General features: G+C 38.8%; 1 protein-coding gene across 1 annotated transcript; it reads right to left on the reverse strand.

The window, feature by feature from the left end:
* Positions 1-744: 744 nt before the first annotated feature.
* On the reverse strand, positions 745-22197 carry LOC148215672 (vomeronasal type-2 receptor 26-like). The gene is made up of 7 exons (XM_088142363.1): positions 22097-22197; positions 21169-21360; positions 14320-14611; positions 13327-14178; positions 12238-12465; positions 11025-11151; positions 745-968 (listed from the first exon to the last, which is right to left on the reverse strand). Exons 1-7 carry the CDS (start codon positions 22195-22197, stop codon positions 745-747), a joined length of 2016 nt encoding a protein of 671 aa, XP_087998489.1.

The raw sequence follows: 22197 nt of genomic DNA on the forward strand, positions 1-22197 counted from the left end.
GATAAAGATATAGAAATTCAGTGATTGAATAGTGAAAATAATTTTTCACCATGAGAACAAACATCACAATACCTGAATTACTGGCAATCCTCTGTGGGTGAATATGGTAGTGGACTTGAGAAAGTTGAACGCCAAAATCATGTGAGGCTTGATTCACATAGTCAAGAAAACTATCTTGATTTTCTTGTGCCCCTCCCCACATGGTCACCCCTGAAACTTCTTCTTGTGCCTTGTACCTTCTTATAAGTGGCTTAGACAAAGGGGTGAAAAGCAATAGAAATCCATCTAAAAGAACTGAGGTTCAAAGCTGGAGGAATAGCGAAGAGATCTAAAGAGAGATGTAATGTTTAAAGTGATCTCAGTGAAACCAAATTAGCTAGACAATTTAGTTAATGCTGAGCTTTCTCAAGTACAAACTCACATCATCCTGGCTGACAACCACATCATCTCCCCGTCCCCTCCCTTGTCTTGCTCTAGTACAGAATGCCAAGACTTCAGAAGGTGGACTCATCCTGGCCCAGCTGCTTCCCCCAGTCCCAGCTCTTTTAAATGTCTAACGTTAATACCTTGTTGGGAAGTTGCTGCTTAGGTCAGGCAGCCTTAAATGTAGCCCACTGTAGAGACTGTGGGCCAGACACTCCCAGGAAAGGTCTCTCAGCTGGTTCTGAGCTGGGATGTCAGAGCCAAGACCAAGCAAGGCCAAGCAGGCTGGTGTCCCAGTGAAGAAGGAACATGGAGTAGATGTTATAATATCTTGCTTTTGGATTCTGTAATCTGCAAGCATTGTTCAAAGCCAATATCCTGAAAAACCTTTCTTGCAAGATGTCCTCCTTTTTCCTTCTCTTGGGATGATTTGTCTAAGCTTGGATCCAATACTCCAATACTCATGTCTCCTAGGATAATTATTTCCTCATCAGCAATTCCTGTTTCATTAACCATGGGATTAGGAATCCTGGGATGACATAAAGCTGGAGGAACAGCAAACAGATTCAAAGAGAGATATAATGTTGAAAGTAATCTTGATTAAAGAAGATCAATTAAACAATTAATAATGAGGTTCCTAGAGTACCAATGCACCTCAACCTGGCTCACAGCCACATCTTTTACTCACTTCCCCTGACTTGACTAAGGGTTCTGGGGGTCTGATCCCTTCCTTTGTAGATATGGACTCATTTCCTAAGAAATACTGAATAGCCTCACCACGCATCCTCACCACACATATTCCTTAAGGAACTACTATCAGTCTTTTGAGGTAGACCAGGTCAAGAAAGAGAAACTACCAGTCTGACAGGACCTCTGCTTTATTGATATAGGCTGTAGTAACATAATCTTGAAAGCCTGACTGTGTATTCCTTCTCTCTCTCTGTAACAGAGTTACAGCAAGGGAATTTGAGGGTCTTTTTTATAATTTGAGAATTTCCTCATTTTCTGAGCTTAAAGCATGCTCTTCTTTTTGTAACTGCATGGCTTCTCCAAGGTCATCTCTGTGGCTGTCTACAACTATAAACAATGCATAACAAAGATATGGTCATCTGTATCGTGTCTTCACAGTCAGCATTTAGAAGGTCACCAGCTATTTCTCCCCACCCCTCCAAAAAACAACAACAACAACAACAGTGTGAGTTAAGTAGTAAAGTTAAGTAGTAAAGTCATATAGTGATTTAAAAAGTAAGGATCTGCAAAACACTGAAAAGACAGCTTCACAAAGCTGGCTGCCATGAATGATGCTGTGGCCTTTGGAAAGCTTGTCCTGTTGCTTAACAGGTTGTGTGATTTGCGTGTTTGCAAAGCTCAGTTGATTACCTCATTTTGCAGGTAATCTCAGGAAAAAATATTGTTTATTGCATTTATTGCAATAAGTAATAAATTATAAGCAAACCATTTTAGGGGAAAAAAACCCAAGAGCCCTATTTCCTGCTACTAATTGCCCTAATCAGCTTCAAGCCTACAAGACAGAAGACTGATGGAGTAGCCATGAAGACCCATCTGTTATTGGATTACAGATTCTATCATTCCTGTCATTGCTGTCATGAGGTAAGAGGAATTGGATATCAACTTCTAAAAAGATCACTCTAGGCTACAATGATCAATACAGGCAAACAAGCTGTATTCATACATTATGATGTATGTTCTTGATCTTCAAATTACTACACATAGATTATTTTATCAAATTTCTATTGCAATCTCGTTGCCAGTTTTTTGTTTTTTGTTTTTTGCTTTGAACTGCATGAATAAATTGCATGTCTTTAAGAGTTAACTGCTCTGAGATTCAAGTTCTTGGCAAGACTGTGAAAGACAACACAGACACATCTGTATGATCAACAACGCACTCACCAGTACTGAACACTGCTAGTTGCTATGGGAACTAAACTAAACCTAGAGAAAATTGCCCACAATGCTTTGATTAATCATAGCTTTTAGTCTAACTGACTTCTAAAGCAGTGGTTCTTAAACTGTTTCACCCAATGACCCCTTTCCCCAAATTCTCAAAAAATGTCATTCATCCCCCCCACAAAACAACAACAAAACCAGACAATAAACCAACATAAATAAAACATAGAAACTCTCGGCTCCCCCAACCACACCACATCCCCACAAACTGTATCTCCAAGGAATTGTTCTGGGCTCCAGCCTCACTCTACCCCAATGCTTGTGGGAAAAGTAAGGTCTTTATGGTTTTTGGCATGACTAAGAGGGTATGGACGTGCTGGATCTCAGGGGGAAGGGTGTTGCCTAGGTCCTACTGGATAGCATCTTTCAGCCTATATTTTCAAAGATGATCGATTTTCAAATAATAATAATTTATTGAACTTGTATACTGCCTAGCTCTCAATGAGAATGGGTGGCATACAATTCTTTTGAGATGGACAGGGCTCTCGAAAGTGTCACTACAGCAGAGGTGACTATTTCTATTACTGATTTTTCAAATGAGCTTTGGCTGGTGGCTAAGCTTCTAACAGAACCAGTGATTTACAGTCATTCTGATAATTATAAGGTAGGACTTTTTGTGTTAATTGCAATTTCTGTACTCTTTTAGAAATGCCTTGCTGAGGGATTTCCAAGTGCCTTCTCAGCATCATCATGATCATTGGAAAAATTCAGTATCAGCAATTCCATACAGTTGCTAAAGATTGTAGCCCCATATTGTACTCATGACATTATTTATATGTCAGCTATGTATATATGTATACTTAATTCCCATAAAAACTCCCTCTTTTAAGCTGGAAGCACTTAAAGATTTACCCTGTTAGTAATCTTTGCCCCCTTTTCTGCTTTTGAATGTATACTGACTTAAGCTGGCTCTCAATTCTTTCAAGCATGCCCCTTCTACTGATACTAGCATCTTAATATCAAAAAACAATGTCCTTTATTGTACCCAGTAAATCATGGAAAAGAAAACAACTTGATTTTTGTTATCTGTCTTCTTCATCTCCAGGGTCATCAGGAAGTTTCTGTTTACCTGCTCTAACATGCTCTTCAGAATCATAGTTGTAAGGATAGAATATTATTTATTCCACACATGCTATAGAATCTCTCTAGGCTATAAATGTGTCCCTAGTTCTATCCTCATTACTGACACTATGAAGGAGTACGAACGGGTAGACAACATCCTTTTCCTTTTACAATAGTTTGAGCAACCTCCTCTTGGGTCTCTCTTCTGAGGCCCTGAAAGTCCCCTTTGATCTTCATGACTGACAACCATCAGCAGTGTTGTCCACCATTTCAGAAAGATGAAAGTTGAAAATTAGTATAAGTCCTCCAGTGGGGTTAATCATGTACTTTTTTTAAAAAGTACCTCTCCTAAACCAGTCCACGAAATCATCCCTCAGCCTCAGCCCAAGATTTTGTGGCAATGCTTGCTCACAAAAAGGTTGTCCATCTCTATTTTACAACAATCATAATATTATTCTCTAGTTCCAATGGCTCTAACTTCAAAAAATCAGATTCTTTAAGTGTGCAATTCCTTGGAACTGGAGAATAATATCTGAAAGCATTTTTTTCTTATGTTTGGGTATAATATATAGAGGTGGACAACATTCCCTGAGCTGTTTGATTTTAGTACTTTGAATAAATATTTTAAAGAAGTACATCTTTTCTGATGTGTCAATGAAATAGATCAAAGCCTTACATTACTATTATAACAAATAGGTGACTGTATTAAACCCAAGAGAAGGAAACAGCAGATTTTGGTTAAGGATCACATTTAATTTTTAAAACAATTCAGGGCCAGGGATGCAGTAATTCCACTGAGGGGTCAGCAGTTTTTGTGGGTGTGAAAGAGATTTTTTTATGTTTTGCCTTGAGGGATCTTAAGAGGTGAAATTAGTGTGCTGTGTACATCATCCCATTCCCAATTTCCAACCTTCAGAATCTCAAAATCTTTTTTTCCTTGCCAGCTGACCCCTAACATTCAGCTCTGGCCTTAGTACAATGATGTAGAATTTGGGGAGAAAGATGAAACTCAACAATCCAGCATTAGAGGACAAAATGCAGAAAACTCCCAAGGCCACTGTGTTTTTTCCTTTAGAGCTGAAATGGACTGGGATAAATGTCACTAAAAGACTGGAAAAAAACAACATACTGAAAGTAATGACCTTAGCTTCATTAAAAGTATCAGGCAACTTCCTGACCAAGAAGGCAATGATGAAACAGAGGATAGCCTGAAATCCCATATAGCCCAATATAATGTACAACATTACACTTGACTTTCTGTTGCATTGCAGTATGATCTGATCAGGGTGGGAGTGCATATCAAACTCTGGGAAAGCTGGCGACGTTGCCAGCTGCACAGCGTGGAGAACAGTTTGAGTAAGAGAATCAAGAATCACAGCACATCCCGCCAATCTCTTTCCTGCCCATTTTTTCATCCTGTTTCCTGGCTTTGTGGTCTCAAAAGCCCAAAGCACAGTCATGGTTTTAGCCAAAATACAAGACACGGTAATGGAGAAGACCGTGTTGTACACTAGTTGACGCAGAAGGCAAAGAACCCTCCCAGGCTTTCCAATGTATAAAAAAGAGCAGAGAAAAGAAAATAGCAAGCAAGAAAGCAAGAGACATGAAATGATCCAGTTATTGGCTTTGATCAAGGGAGTGTTGTGATGCTGAATGAAACTCCACATCACTATAAGTGTAATCAAAGTAAAGAAACCAGCGGAAGAAGCTAAAATGATTCCCAAGGGTTCTTCATAGGATAGATAAGTTATAACTTTGGGGATGCACTGATCCTGTTTTTCATTTGGATGCTGGTCTTCTGGGCATGTCTGGCAATAATCAGCATCTGAAAAAGGAATCATAATTCTTAACGCTTGAATAAATGTCAACAAAGGGGGGTTGTGGGTTTTTTTTCCTTTTCTTTTCTTTTTCTGCAGAAACACAATGCCAGAACAATAATGAAAAAAAATTGATGGGGTTAAAAAGAAAATTAAACCAAGAACAGAAGCAGAAACACATTTAAAACGGTAAACATCTCAAGAGTGCACATCTACATACATCTATATAATTTCTATTACTGTTTCAAACTGCATGAATGCAGATGTGATTTTATGGAACTATCCATATATTTTAAAAAGCCAGATTAAATATTACCTAGAAGGACATTTGTACAGGAAAAGGAACTCCAACAGTAAAACATTGTTTCAGTTTCCAAAGGACCTATTTCCAAAATCACTAAAAGGTCCAACTATAACTGGGCATTACCATCTTTGCTGGTACTTTGTAATGATTTGCTTTCATCCTTACCAACAAAATCCAGAAAGCTGGAAGACAAGTTGGAGATTGAAACCCTTTATCATGTGGGTTTCTGCTTCCATTCAGTACAAAAATGCATTCCTGGGGAGAACAGATCTCTTAGATCTACAACATGGGGTTATTTATAATATTTACCTCATCAAGAAGGATCTTTGGGATTGAAGGAGAAATAGATAATGTTCTTCTCCAACATGCTTCCACAGATGGTTCAGAAATGCAGGCAATACAATGGAGCTGATATGCTCCCAAGATTGGATGATGGCTTATCCTAGTTAGAAGATCATTTCTAAACTGTAACTTAGGAACATACCATCTGGAAGTTCCCATATTTTCTGTGTGTATGTGTGCGTATTGGTATATGTATGCATGTATGAGAAGGTGGGTGTGCATTTAAAACTACACTTAATCTTTGTGTTGAATGTTTTAATTTTTTTTCTTCCTTGTTTTTATTTTTTAGGGTTTTTTTTTAAAGAATATTTGTCTCAACTTAAAGAATGATTTTTTTTCACTCTCTTTTTTTCTTAACCAACAAGGGACAGGGTTATACAATATTTCAGTATTTATGTCATCTTTAGTTGTCTCTTGGAATGTAAAAGAAAGCCAGTTTGGTATAGTGGTTAAGGCATCAGGCTAGAAACTGGGAGAGTGAGTTCTAAGCCAGCTGGGTGACCTTAGGCCAGTCATCCTCTCTCAGTCCTGGGAAGGAGGCAATGGCAAGCCAATTCTGAAATCTTGCCAAGAAAACTGCAGGGACATGTTCAGGCAGTTGCCAGAAGTCAAAAACTGACTCAAAGGCACAATAAATAAATAAATAAATAAATAAATAAATAAATAAATAAATAAAATTTAAAAATTATCTCTTAGAACATAGAAGGCCTGAGATGCCTTTCTAAGGGAAGGAAGATTTTTACTAAATTGGTTAATTTAAAACCTGAACATGTGTCTTCACCAGAAACATATTTTTTTTCCTACAAGAGGAGGATTTTTAAAATTCAGAATATGGGTAGGATAAATCTATATTACTGCAATTCAAAATCTGCTAAGGATATAGTTATTTTGGTCAACTAATCTTTAAATTTCATCAGGGAACAAGAAATTAATGAACCATAAGATAGATAGATAGATAGATAGATAGATAGATAGATAGATAGATAGATAGATAGAGATAGACATAGAAATGATTACATCTTCTGAAAATTACATTGCATTCATTAATTATTATGGCCTTATCAAGGATCATGCACATGTTTTATAAAGATACTTTGAGCATCTTTCTTGTTCCGAGGTGGAACACATTATTATTGATTTGAATCAAGTTTTAGATCCTTTCTTGGATCATTTGGTGAACATATAATGACTTTGAAATTCATCTAAATAAGATTTTTTTTTTCAATTCCACAACAGGTTTGTTTAGATTATTTTTCTAGAAACTTTAGTAGATCAGATAGATATCTGCAATATAGGCTCTGGTATACGATCTAACCATGCTTTATTAACTTTGTCAGTACAAGAAAAAATCATCCTGCTTTCTGAAATAGTTATTAAAGCAGATAAAATAAGATTATCTTTTGTATAAATATATGCATTAGTTGACTAAAATTTGTATTCTGCTCTGCTCCAAAGAATGAGCAACTAACCCAATAACATGACACAATTAGCAGTAAAAATAACAATAACATAAAATAACATTATATAAACCAGATAGAAGGCAAAAGGAGAAGAGGACGGCAGAGGATGAGATGGTTAGATAGCATCACTGAAGCAATGAGCATGAAACTGAGCAAACTCAGGGAGGCAGTGAAGGACAGGAAGGCCTGGCGCAATATGGTTCATGGGGTCACGAAGAGTCGGACACGACTTAACGACTAAACAACAACAACAATATAAACCAGGGTTAAAAAACAACAACAACAGTGCTATGCAGTAGTCTCTAAACCAGTGTTGTCCAAACTTGGCCACTTTAAGATGGGTGGACTTCAACTCCCAGAATTCCCCAGCCAGCATGCTGCTGGCTGGGGAATTCTGGGAGTTGAAGTCCACTCATCTTAAAGTGGCCAAATTTGGACAACACTGCTCTAAACACTCTCCTAAAGAGCCAGGTCTTAGCTACTCCATGGAATGACAGAAGCGTTAGATCTTTACAGTTTTCCAAGGTCAGTATATTCTATAGAGACAGGGCTGCAATCGAGAAATGCTGCCTCTGATACCATCCATCCATCCATAATCTATGGAAGAGGTTTATGATTTTCAGTTTTATCACTGGGCATACGGTATGTTTTGACTTCCATTTATATTTGGAACCCAAATGACTAAATTCAAGAAACTTTATGGGCACAATTAGAAAATGATTATATGACGGCCTGTGATAAGTTGGTTAAGGCTTACTTCTTTTTCTAATTAAAATCCAGTATTTCCAGTATTAAAGGCTGAAAGTCATATTGGGAAGAAATTATAAGAAATATAATACTGAGCTCTACCCATATAAGCTTACACTGTGAGATAGTTCCAGTTTGAAATTGCAGGTAAATCTTTTTTTTTTTTTTCAGGTCTTTGCTTGTTGTTTGCTGTTTGCAAGCAGGGATACTAGTGCTTTAAACCAGGTTATTGTTAACTAAGCTTTAAAACCATTTGAAGCATTGCAGAAGGAATTGAATTGCCTACAATTTCAGGATGGTGAAATATTCAGCTAAGTCACCTTTGGATTTCACAGTTTGGTCCAGCTTCATTAGCAGCATCTAGAACTTCTGAATTATTATAGATATTGAGATGGTTCTAAACCTATCACATTTTATTAGACAATTAAATAGTATTACCAGGGATTGATTGATTGATTGATTGATTGATTGATTGATTATTTGCAAGAACTTTGAAATAAAAATTTGGACTATCCTATATTAATAAATTTGTGGTTAAGTATGTTTGTTATGACCTTAAGATGAGATTAATTGAACAAAATATTCTTTTTCAACTTTCTTACACCTCAGAGAATGGTATTGAAAAACTGGTTTTCAACTGCCAATATTATTATGCTGGAAGTGTAAACTGGTGTGGAGGGGGGGGGGCACTTTCATATGTTGACAGTTTTATATATGATATAAGCTTGTCCAACTCTTGTCCTATTTTGCTTTAATATTCATATATTCGTAAATATGATTTTAAGGAAGAATAAGATAGAAATATGTTCAGCATGATATCCCTTGGAAATTAACAACACGTGAACTTTGGATTTACCAAATCATGGGGTGTAATAAAGAAGATTATTTTGTTATGATGGGATGATAGGGTCACCCCAGGCAGGCAGTTTTTGACTGTTGCAATGTGGATGCTCTCCTCTTGTGAATTGGCTTTCTATGGATGTAATGGAAAGATTAACCAATATTGATAGAATAATGAAATCTCCAGAGTGGAGGAATGGATTGTGAAAATGTCAGAATTTGCAGAAATGAACAAACAACAGAGAACAAACAGTATTTTTTTTTTTTGAAAGACTAGAAACCTTATATGGACTTCTTGCTGAAAGAAGAAAAAAAATGAATTGATGATTTGTGGATTTGAAGATTTAGAATGATGAGGATTAAATGAAGGGGAGAGGGGATTTGCAAAATATTTAAGAGGGAGAAGGGACCATAAGATTGTAATTATCTGTTGAAAAGGTCAGAAGTCATTTATATAGTTAACTTTAGTTTTCTTTTCTTTTTCTTTTTTGCACTTTTTTGTTTTTCTTTCTTTTCTCTCTTTTTTGATTTGTCTTTTATTATATGAAAACTCTTAATAAATATAAACTTTAAAAAAGAAAGATTAACCAATATTATTCCATGGGGTCAATGCTGTATTTAAACTGTTTAATACATTTAAGAACCCCCCCCCCCCCCTTGGTTGCTGTTCCTACTGTTGTTGTTGTATCTCTTCTTTATTTTTGTATCTTAAAGCAGTTTTAAAAATATAAAATATAATCTGGGTATGTTAAAATTTATGTAATGTAATTTTACTAGACTGCAGTGCCATCTAAATTACCTTCATAGTTAATTCTTGATGACTTCTGAAACAGACTCAAAAAATTCTATGAGTTTCCATGAAATTCATTGCATCCAAATCCCAAATTATCCTTAAAGAATTTTTAAGACTTTCAAGAGATACTACTATGCTCAGTATAAGTTTTAACATTGATGAGATACCCTTAATTTTAAATGAAGTAGATGCTCACTGTTCCTCAAATACGATGAGGTTGAAATAGTTTCTGAATGAATGATACAACTCAACTCTTTTGAAACCAAATATAAAATACTGTCCCAGAAATTTACATCATAGGTTGCAATGATGACAAAAACTAACACTCAGTTCCCAAGCTTCTCAGAGCTTTCTTTTTTCCTCCAAGATGAAATAAATAGTCGAGACTGCAAAAATTCAAAATTGTATTATGCAGTAACTGAACATCCACTCCTCAGTTCCTCTGAAGCTTTTGAGAGCATAAAGATTAGCCATTATTGCTTCTTGAGTGGTATTGTTAGCAAAATTTGAGAGTTTCTCACTCTCCCCAGTGAGGATGGGGATTCAGTCTGGCAGAAGATCAGACATGAAAACACCAGCTGAGATTTTAAAGTTTTATTGAAAGCAGGCCAATAGAATCAGCTGGGGTCTCCCCTTAAGGCAGAGAAGAACCCTGATCACACCCAAAGAAGATTTTATACATGTTTCTTACACATAGATACAGCAATTAACAAATTGATTGGCTAAAATTGGCATAAATTTGGGATCCTCATTACTGGGGGAAACTTATCTTCCTGATGAGCTATTGGTTACTAGTCAAAGTCTGGGGCACCCCCTTTGATCTTCTGATATTTATTGTTTCATGGAATACAGAGGTATCACCAGAGCAGCTGAAGGGTGTTCTGGAGGCTATCAATTGGGGTCACTTCCTCCCATATCTTTATGCCCTCAACACTTAAGGAGACAGGATGTCTGCCCAATGTCTTTCAACAATAGCAGAAGTGAGAGAAATGTATGAAGGTTCATGAACATTAGTTTCCTTGTCATCCCTTGGCTCCCCAAATGTAAAGAAATAAAGATGAGAGAAACTGAGAGCCCTTTTTCATAAGATTTCAGTATCAACTCATTTTTATTGATTATTTATTTTATTTAAGAACATAAGATTAGTCCTGCTGGTTCAGGCCAAGGGCCATTTTAGTTCCGCACCATTGTTTTTGTTTTAGGAGAATTGTATCTATCTTTCTTGCAAAATTTCTTCCCAGCATTTCCCCATACTATTGTCTTCTTACCTATTTGGATCGAGAACATTCTTTCAGGACACAGCACACAATCGTAACAGCAGATATGTTCTCCCTGACGAGCAACCTTATAGAACCCAGGATAGCAGTTCTTGACACAAGTGGAATTGGGCCTTATCTGACAACATACAAAAGAAACAATATTAAGATTCAAACACATTGGATTCTGCTTAACCTGCTTTCCTGCTATCAAAGAACCAGGTAAGGGTGAATCCTCAGCTCACATTCAATATTTAGAGCCTCCAAATCCCTTCTTTTACCACTTCTGATGGGAGTTCAGAATGTCCATTGGGAAATTCAAGAATTTGGGGTGGGGGTGGGGTGTTTCAAGGCCTTTGTTAATAATCTATTCTTTCAGTAGGGTGCTGGGGGACAGAGATATTCTATATTCATTCCATCATCAAAAGCAAATATGATAAAATTATGTTGGCTTTATTTCACTTTCCTTATTTCTGTTAAGCAAGTGAAGCTTTCTTGAGAAGTTACAGATGGGTTATTTTGCTAGATAAAATGATCTGCTCCATGAAACCTTTAAAGGATATTGAGTTTGGTAAAGCTGTTCTTTTTCTCTTTAATTGGGATTTTAAAACATCTTTTTAACTATAGATAACTGTAACTAATTTTTCTCAAAGTTAAGCTGAAGCGGGGGGGGGGGAAGCGTTGAAGTTCAAAAGCTCCAGAATAGAAGATATGCTTCTACTTGCCTGGCATGGGCAAACATTGTCACCTTATGTTCATACCACGACCAGAAATTTCATAATACCCACATATAGAAAGGGGAAATATTGCATATTCTTCTTGTTTTGAATTAGAGACCTCTCTGAGACATGAGAGCTCCCTGTCCACCTATGTCTCAATTCGGTATATGGTGCTTAGGTTAAGTAGTTCTCAATTAGGCATATAGTTCCTGGTGACTTTATGACTTTTTGGCAAAATAATGGAAGTGGTTTGTCCTTGTCTTCATCTAGAACGTTTTTTTCAACTTCAGAATTTAGCTTACAGTGCTGGAATTCTCTAGTCCAATTTCCCATCTAAATATTAATCAGGCCTGACCCTGGCTAGCTCCTAAACCTAGACATAATCAGTGATATTTCTGTAGCAAATGAGAATGGAGCAAAAGGCCTAACCTAGCATAATTTAGACATGGATTATAAATGGCATGGATAGCATTTGAGGAGTCCAATAAAACAATGGTCATTCTTACCTGGTTGAAGCTAGGATTCCAAACAATGGCATCTTCATTTATGGTAAATCCTTTAGCTTCAGGAGCTAGCACATTGATCTTACCAACCTGGATTCTACGGAAGGATTGATTCGAGTATGTGATCCAGTTTATGATATCATAATGAACTGCCTGGTCCTTTTTATTATGAAAACAGATTTCTTCCCCTACGCTATTATTGAATCGAATGTTGTTCAGAAAAGTGAGAAGCTAGAAAGGATGGAAGCAATTACCAGGTTGGTTGGAATCAGGTGGCATCTAAACTGAATTAAATAAATAAATGGATACATAAACAATGGTAGAAAACAGCTCCACAAAGATGACCTTGGATTTTTCAAACATGTAATCATCTTAACTGAAGAGAAATCCTTAACAAACAAATACTTTTAAAACCATCTTATTTAAAGGCAATCCTATTTCATTTTATTATTTTATATTATTATTATTATTATTATTATTATTATTATTATTATTTTATTCTTTTATTGAAACAACAGGACTCATCTTTGGAAATGATGTTGGTTTATAGACTTTAGATTTTCAATATTGTGAACATGAAATGTGGATATGGCATCTGTTGTCAAGGTCAGTTTGAGATCTTTTCTGAAGAAGCCAGCAGCACAGCTACAAAAATGTCAGCACATATTTGGGGTCCAACAAAGAAATATCTGGGAGTCATTTCATCGGTGATTGTCGCTTTTCATGTTGCTTTGAAATACGTACAGTAATTTTGGGGGGGGGGTGCCTTTGAGTCAGTGTTGACTCTTGGAAACTGCCTGGACAAGTCCGTGCAGTTTTCTTGGCTAGGTTTTTCAGAAGTGGTTTGCCATTGCCTCCTTCCTAGGGCTGAGAGAGAGTGACTGGTCCAAGTCACCCAGCTGGCTTTGCGCCTAAGGCAGGACTAGAACTCCCAGTCTCCTGGTTTCTAGCCTGATGTCTTAACTACTACACCAAACTGGCTCACAGTAAATAATAAAACAAAGCGTATCTCTGTGTGAAATGCAAGATGTCTTCACTATAGCTGTGAATAATCAATCCAGGGCTGTACATGTAATTAAAGCAAGATCATACCTCCCAAGGCTGAACATTCATGTGGTTCCATCTGCCTCCATCTCCCATGTCTTTCTGTTGGGCTCTGGATGAATGCATGGCATGGAGAACATGTGCTATAATATAAACAGCATTGTAGATATTGTAGCTCTGGTCAGACATTTGCATTTCAAACACAGTCCCAGGGAGGTTCTCCAATCTTTCTTTTCCCGTGCAGTTTGGAATACCCATTCTGGGCTGGCTGGAACTGGGAATTGAACAACTGAAAACCAGTTGCCAGAATTCATTCAGGAAAATCATTTTGTAACCATAAGGATTTATTCTATGAAGAAAGTTCTGGAATCCAGGCACCACAGTTTGGTGGAGAGTGAAGGACAGGGTTCCATTCAAGATTTCAAGGAGAACACTTTCCTCATTATCAACAATATCCCACTGAGCTCTTCCAATCCAAACCATTTCTGTGTAGTGCTTTTTATACAATTCATTATGGCCTAGAGCAATCTGTAGAATATGTAGAAACTCACTATGTCCATAGACAAGAGTCACATTGACTTTGGTAAGAAGGACAGAGGAATATATCTGGCCTAGTTTTTTTGAGAAAGTATCTAAAATCCTAGATGAGAAAAACACCTCTGGGATCGTTTCTCGAAAGGCAATACAAATATTGTTCTTGGTAAGCATAGGTAGAAGATTCCACAAGACCATTTCTTCATCAGTATCATCTGGTACAAGGAGGCCAACCCAAGTCCATCTGAAATGCTTCAGTAGGTGAACCACCCCAATATACAGAGATTTATCACTTGGCATCAATTGATAGGATGAAGGGAACTGTGTCTTATCACTTAGCCTTCTGTCAAAAGGTCCATAACTGAGCTAATTGAAGAAATGAACTATTTTAGAAAGCTGAAAATCATTCCTTTCTGCATGAAAAAAGCAACATTTTCTAAATATTGACCACAATAAAAGACAGGTGTACAGTTAATGTACGTCTGTGCCTCTGCATGTACACTATACCTGTGGAATCTTGAAGACATTTAAGATGTTAGCCATCTGAACTGAATGTTGGGAGGTGAGTCCTCCAAGCACTGCCATTATTTCCTTTTCTTTGCCACAACTGTAATTGGGAAGATTTGTTTTTCCTGGAAAAAGCATCTCCAGAATGTTCCAGTAGGTTTTGCTTGCACTGGAAACATTGTCCTGGATCCTGAAGCCCAGTGTTATGTTGGGCAGAAGTTCAGCATTCGCGTTGATCTCCTGAATGGCAAAACCAAAGGCTACGATGTGCTGGAAGTTTTTAAGCAGTGGGCTAAAATGACATTGTGAAAAAAGGAAAAGGAACAAAAAAAGGAAAAGCCGAGACATTATGATTAAAAGTAAGAGGGGACGCTAACCACTGTTTCTCTAAAGAATTTAAAGTAGCCAAGAGTCTTTCCCCACTGCTAAGTTGAAGTACTCTGAACCCGTAAATATAAAACAATGCTGGCAAGAATTGTTCTTTCCCCACTGCTGATCCCTATCTTGACTCACTTGCTTCTGTTCTCAAGTCACTGTCACTCATCTGAATGGTCATTCTTGGCTTGATGGATTAGGCTGTTGTTTATTATTATGGTTGGCTGCACAGTCAGCCAGATGTTTAGACTGGATTTGGCATTTTTACCTACCTACTGAGTCCTTCTCAAGGACCTAGGATAGGCAGATGTTGTTATTTGATGGTGTTAAAGGTATCATCACAGGATATAAGCTATTCCAAGTAAAGCTGCCTTTTCCAACTGACATTATTATTATTATTATTATTAATTATTATTATTATTATTATTATTGCTATGGTTTTTTATGTGTACATTGTTAACCCCTAGGAGTTAACTAAGTGAATATGGCCATATATGAAACAAATAAATAAAGCTAACAGGCAAGTCTAGAAGGCTTCATACATCTTGAGGCTTTCATTGGGTGATGTTGGGGTTTAATACTGGTACATCTAATGACAGTTTAAGGCTGTCTCATTCATGGGTTGTCTCACATATTGGCTGGGATGACAAGGCCCAATGGAAAAAAGACAGGAAATCAATAGAAAAGGTAGAGTAGAAAGACAGGTTAGGGAACCAGGCCACATGGGAACAAGGGGAGGAGTGAGGGTTGCCAGGGTATGTTTGTGCCATGGTTGGGGACATGTGGGGACACAGCCAGAGAAACCAAGAAGAAGGCTCAGTAGTAAAAGACCTTCATTCTTGCTGATCTTCTGAATGGCAAAACCCAAGACTATGCAGTGCTGCAGGTTTTCAAAGAGTGTGTTTTAAGGAAAGGGTAAACTAAAAGGCTATGTCAAATGCACAGTTACAAATATTAAAGATCAAGTAATAATGAATTTTGCTTTCTTGAAGGGAAAGAAAGTCCATGCATGTGAGGAAATGTTTCAAATGTTTTTCATCAGAAGGCAAATGGCAGGAACAGGAATGAGAGAGCTTGTTCACTTCATGCTGCTGATATCATCTAGCTTTCTATGCTTCAGTTGTCTACCCGGCTGAAAAGTGATGAAAATCTTTTCTGGAATATTAGTAGGACATTTTCCAAGTTTGTCTTATATAGGAGTTTACCACAAACATGGACATTTTTCAAAGACATTAGGATCTACTTACAACTTGGGGCTGGTGTACACAATGGATGGATGTTCCCAGAACTTGAATGAAGGCTGTTCTGCATGTGTCATCGATACAATGTGACCTAAGTTAGTATTGCCATCAGAGTTCTGTAACCTCGTCTCATGGCTGTTCTGCCAGCTGCAGACAGAGCACTCTGAACTAGTATTCCTGAAAGTCTGAGGCAGTCCCAAAAGCAAAAAGAGCAGCAAAACGGGTCTGAATGCTTGCAAATTGCGATTCCAATTCCATCTGCAAAGCTGCATTGCCATCAACACAACCATCAGCTTCATTCCCATTTGCATTAATCCAGAGATATACCACAGGGAGTCATCACTGTCCAACCCCATCAGATTTCTGCATGAACACATTCTAATTTGGAGTGTTATTGTGTAAGGACTGAGGTTAAGATGACACAGCCACTCATTTCAGACCAGGTTCCAAATGACATCATGCCCATAACTGATGTCCTTATAGACAGGGAAGCCTTTAGGTTGGCTGTGGCTGTGATGAGTTTTCAAAATGAACCATGAAATCACTCTGGGGCTTCTACATGAAGCTAGTTCAGCTACCAAATTGATTCTCAACCCTGTTAATTATAAGGCTGAGAGTCAATTTCCAAAACATATACATCTTGATGCGGCTATTTGCATCTGTGTATAATGATTCTTTTAGGGTCAACTACTCCCCTTTACAGATATGGGATGTTTCCAAAAGAGAAATCATAAACATGTTCCTATATGTGGGGAAAACATCCAAAGTCCATAGCTGGAGATAAGTGATTGAAAACCAACCAACCAAAAACAAAATAGGTGTGGAAACTACAGCAAGCCTGACATTGGAGGAAAAAAGAATGGGGCCAGGAAGAAGCAAGAGAGTTAAAAGTTTAGCCCTTTTAAGACATCAAGCATTATATAAGATCAGTCACTAAGTGGTATTAGTGGATTATCTGCAGAGGAATTGCACGCTTCATTGGCAACAGATCACCCCCAAATGTTAGAGGCAGGAATTTATTTATTTAAGCAATTTATATGGCCACCCAACTTACTCACGGTGACTCCGGGCAGCTTACAGAAATAAAAACCCCAGATACAAAACCCACTACACCCCCTCCCCCTTCCCAGTGACAGCAATACATTTACACTAGCCATTTGATGGGCTTCATATCAACCTGGGATCCCCAGGGCCTCTGACAAAACTCTGTCTTCAGGGCCTTGCAGAAGACTATCAAGGTGGGAGCTGGTCTTATCTCAGTGGGGTTGATGTTCCACAGGGAGGGAGCCACCATGGAGAAGGTCCATCTTCTTGGTCCCACTAGATGGACCTTCTTAATGGGGGGACGGGACCTGTAACATACTCTGCCTCCCTGATCTGGTGGATTGGACAGATGAACTTGGGAAAAGGTGGTCCTTCAAATAACTTGGATCCATGCCATGTAGGACTTTAAACACTTTGAATTTGATCTGGAAGCAAACTGGCACCCAGTGCAGCTCCCACAGCAAAGGTGTTACATGTGCCATCCTAGGGGCACATAATATCATCCATGCGGCTGCATTTTGAACCAGCTGTAGCTTCAAAGGTAGCCTCATGTAGAGCTCATTCCAGTAGTCTAACCGGGAGATGACCAAGGTGTGAGAGACTGACTGGAGAGCCTCCTGATCCAAGAAGGGGCATAACTGGCACACCACACAAAGGTGGACAAAGGCCCTCCTGGCCACAGCTGCCACCTGCTCCTCAAGCAAGAGTTGTGAGTCTAGGAGGACCCCCAGATTATGCACCAGATCTGTCTGGAGCAGTGCCACCCCATCCAAAACCAAAGATAGTAAATTCTTGGATACAGAGGGGCCTCCAATCCACAGCCACTCCATCTTACCAGGGTTCAGCTGAAGCCCGTTGTTCCCCAACCAGACTCCCACAGCCTCCAGGCACCATGAAAGGGTGGTTAGGCATCACTCAAGTCACCCAGGATGAAGGTGCATAACATATTGATGATACCTCATCCCATGGTGGCATATGATCTCACCCAGTGGTTTCATGTAGATGTTAAAAAGGAGTGGAGAGAGTACCAAACACTGTGGCACCCCACAATGGAGGAGCCATGGGCTGGATCTCTCACCTCCAAATCAACACCAATTGGGATCGACCTGGGAGGAAGGAAGAGAACCAGCACAAAACTGCACCACCCACTCCCAACTCCCCAAGTCAACCCAAAAGGATACCATGGTTGATAGTACTGAAAGCGGCTGAGAGGTCAAGAAGAGCAAGGATGGATGCACTACCCCCATCCTGCTCCTGCCAGAGATCATCAGTGAGTGCAACCAATGCTGTTTCTGTCCCGAATCCAGGCCTGAAACCTGACTGGAAGGGGACCAGATAATAGATTTCCTCCAGGATCCTCTGCAGCTGCAATGCCACCACCTTCTCAACCATCTTCCCTAAAAAGGGGAGGTGGGAGACTGGATGAAAATTGTTCAGTATGGAGTGATCCAGTGATGGCTTCTTAAGAAGGGGATGCACCAGTGACTCTTTAAAGGCAGCGGGGAACACCCCCTCCCTCAAGGATAAATTCACCATTGCCTGGCCCCACCCACATGTCACCTCCCAAGCAGCTTTAACCAGCCAGGAGAGACATGGATCCAGCACTGGCAAGTGGTGGCACTGACCATTCCGAGGACCCTGTCCACTTCCTCAGGTTCAACAGGATCAAACTGTTCCCAGATAAAGTGCCGCACAATGGCACTTTCATTGATGGTGACTTTTTCTTTATCAGGGGCTGGACTGTCTGGAAGGAATTATTGTGGAATGGGATCATGTTGAAGGTGTCAAACTCAGAGTCAAAGTCCCAATTTTCATCAAAAAATATTTTATCTCCCACACTGCTGTTAAAATGGGTGTTTCTTAGAAAGTGATGAAGCTGGATTTGAGGGACGGAAAAAGTAACATCAGAGAGCAAGAGATGCGATAGTATTATAATAGAGAATATGTGTCACTCCAGGATGAACTGTGTAGTTCTGGGAAGTCTCTGAGCTTGGTGGCTTGCTTAGTTCTAATTAGTTGGGTAATGAAATGTCTGCAAGAAAACCACCAAGCTGTGAGGTATTTGAAGTTTTTGAAGGAACTCGGCAGGTAGGTTGTTCCAAACATCTTGGAGAACTAACCACAGATCTCCTGTGGATGTAGGCTGCCTTGAATCCTTCTGTCTCTTCATGTAATCCCAGACAGACTTGATGATGTTGAGATCAGGGCTCTGTGGGGGCCAAACCATCACTTCCAGGGCTCCTTGTTCTTCTTTACACTGAAGAGAGTTCTTAATGACATTGGCTGTATGTTTGGGGTTGTTGTCCTGCTGCAGAATGAATTTGGGGCCAATCACATGCCTCCCTGATGGTATGGCATGATGGATAAGTATCTGCCTGTATTTCTGAGCATTGATCCTGACCAAATCGCCAACTCCATTTGCAGAAATGCAGCCCCAAATGTGCAAGGAACCTCCACCATGCTTCACTGTTGCCTCATACTCATTATTGTACCGCAGTCCAGCCCTTTGGTGAACAAACTGCTGCCTGCTACAGCCCAATATTTCAGATTTTGACTCATCAGTCCAGAGCACCTCCTGCCATTTTTCTGAACCCCAGTTCCTATGTTTCTGTGCATAGTTGAGTCGCTTAGCCTTGTATCCACATCGGAGGTATGGCTTTTCGGCCACAATTCTTCCATGAAGAACACTTCTGGCCAGACTTCTCCAGACAGTAGATGGGTATATCTGAGTCCCACTGGTTTCCACCAGTTCTGTGCTGATGGCACTGCTGGACATCTTCCGATGTCAAAGGGAAGTGAGCATGATGTGTCATTCATCTGCTGCATTAAGTTTCCTTGGCAACCACTGCATCTATGGTCCTCAACGTTGCCCATTTCTTTGTGCTTCTTCAAAAGAGATTGAACAGCACATCTTGAAACCCCAGTCTGCTTTGAAATTTTTGCCTGGGAGTGACCTTACTTATGCAGTCTAACTACCTTGTGTCTTGCTATGCTCAGTCTTGCCATTGTGTATGATCTGTGACATGAAACTATCTTTTACAACCTCACCTTAGTAGCAGAGTTTGGCTGTTCCTCACCCAGTTTTAAGCCTCCTACACAGCTGTTTCTGTTTCAGTTAATGACTGTGTTTCAACCTACATATGAAATTGAAGATCATTAGCACCTGCTTGGTATAATTGGTTAATCATGCACCTGACTCTAATCCTACAAGATCCCTGACTTTGTGCAAGTGTACAAAGTGTGCAAGTGTAAGAATTGATGCTGTTTTGAAAGCAAAGGGTGGTCATGCCAAATATTGATTTGATTTAGATTTCTCTTCTGTTCACTTACTTTGTATTTTGTAAATTGATAAACAGAAACAATTACAATATGTATTTTTGAAAGCAATCTTACTTTACAGCATTTTTTCACACCTGCTAAAACTTTTGCACAGTACTATACATTGATACAGAGGATTTTAAACATTAATATTCAATTGAAACCAGAACTTGTCCTTTTAGGACTGATGGATACACAGTTAGAAAAGAGTTATGGAAGATTATTTCAATATATGATTACTGCAGCAAGGCTATTATATGCACAAAGATGGAAAGATTTGGCACTACCCAACATGGAAGAACAGTTGGTGAAATTGCAGAACTTGCTGAGATGGCTAAACTGACTTGTTTGATTAGACAAAGATCATTACTGACATTTATTAATGACTGGAAACCCTTTATGGACTTTTTGCATAAAAAAGGAAATGAATTTGTGATTTTTGGTCTTGATGATTAGAAAGAATAGGTTATAGAAAGAAGGGACTTACGATGTAATCTTAGAGAGAGAGGTTTAAATATAATTGCCTGTATAACTGCCAAGAGGAAGATCAGAAGCCACTTCTTTATATTTCTTCTCATGGTTCCTGTTCTTTTATTTTCCTTTTCTTTTTTCCATACCCTTTTTCTTTGTCTCTTTTTTCTCCTTTTCTTTTGTTTTTCACATTTACTATATCTTTTTTTGAATCTATTATACCCATAAAGCCTTTCAATAAAACTATTTTTTTTAAAATAAAAACTACAAGAAGATCTCGGGAAAATTCTCATACCTCTGGAACCTTGTAGGAGTTCAAAAGATGCCCATCTGGATGGAGTTGGGTCAGGTTTCACCACCAATGACAGCCAAGGACTTCCTCTTTCTTCTTCTGATATACTTGTAGTTGATGGGATTCTTTTCTTTCAGGAAGAGAAATTCTACGATGTTCTTAGTGGCAAACCATACACTGAAATTGTTCTCAGAAACCTCCAATCCTAGTGTGTTGTTGGGTAACAGCTTGATGTCCTTGTTGATCTCATGAATGGCAAAAAACATAAAAAGAATGTGCTGGAAGTTTTTTGACATGAAGCTGAAGTAAGATCACACAAGGATACATCATTATTCCAGAAAAAGAAGCAAAGAAGTTGTAGAAAATTTCATTCCATCAATTTGTGGAGAAGGTATTCATTTTGGATATTCCTCCAACACTTTACTCAAAAGCTCCCACATTTTTTGGAACAGAGTAAGAAGTATCTATTTCCATCTTTGGTAAGATAGTAAGGATTCTTTCTGCTGAAATAGGTAGTCATTTACTCATGTCCCTTTCCCATTACAAGAGTGTAGTTTAACTCTACCAGTTGTAAAGCTCTACCTGTTGGATTCTTGACACACATGAAAAGCAATTTCTTTCTCACTCTAAAACACCAGGGTGAGTGAAATGTATTTTTTTTTTAGAACAGATCTTTTGAAATGAATGGAATTTATTCTAATTATGTAGTTTGTATTAATCCTTGTAATAATGTGACAAATATGCAAATAATTTAGGAACAGACATTCAGATTAGACATCCCTGAGAGCGGGGACAGCACCACAGTGAAGACTGGTGGTCAGGCAGTGAGTTCTGGCTGACAGAATTCTCTCTGGAGAAGGAGAGATTGAGAGATTGCCCACCTGTGCTCTGGATAGGTGCTTTTCATGAGGAGACTGCAGGAATTGAGTTTCTTGTGGTTAATCATGGGTTGACTGGCTTAGGAGATGAAGGATTACCATCATGCTCAAAAACTGCTCTGCAGTCTTTATGGATACTTGACTCACAAAAGCCTCACTTTCCAAAGTACCCAATCGCTATTTGCCCATTGGGCCTTGCCGCCAGCTGACTGGGTGTAGGGGAAGAGGGAGGTGAGAAAGAGGTCAGGGATATACGCAT

The sequence above is a fragment of the Python bivittatus genome, unplaced genomic scaffold (genome assembly GCF_059951505.1).
Source record: "Python bivittatus isolate LINGU-HERP-01145 unplaced genomic scaffold, Pbiv_v1 ctg000440_np1212, whole genome shotgun sequence".
In the NCBI taxonomy this organism is placed as follows: Eukaryota; Metazoa; Chordata; class Lepidosauria; order Squamata; family Pythonidae; genus Python; species Python bivittatus.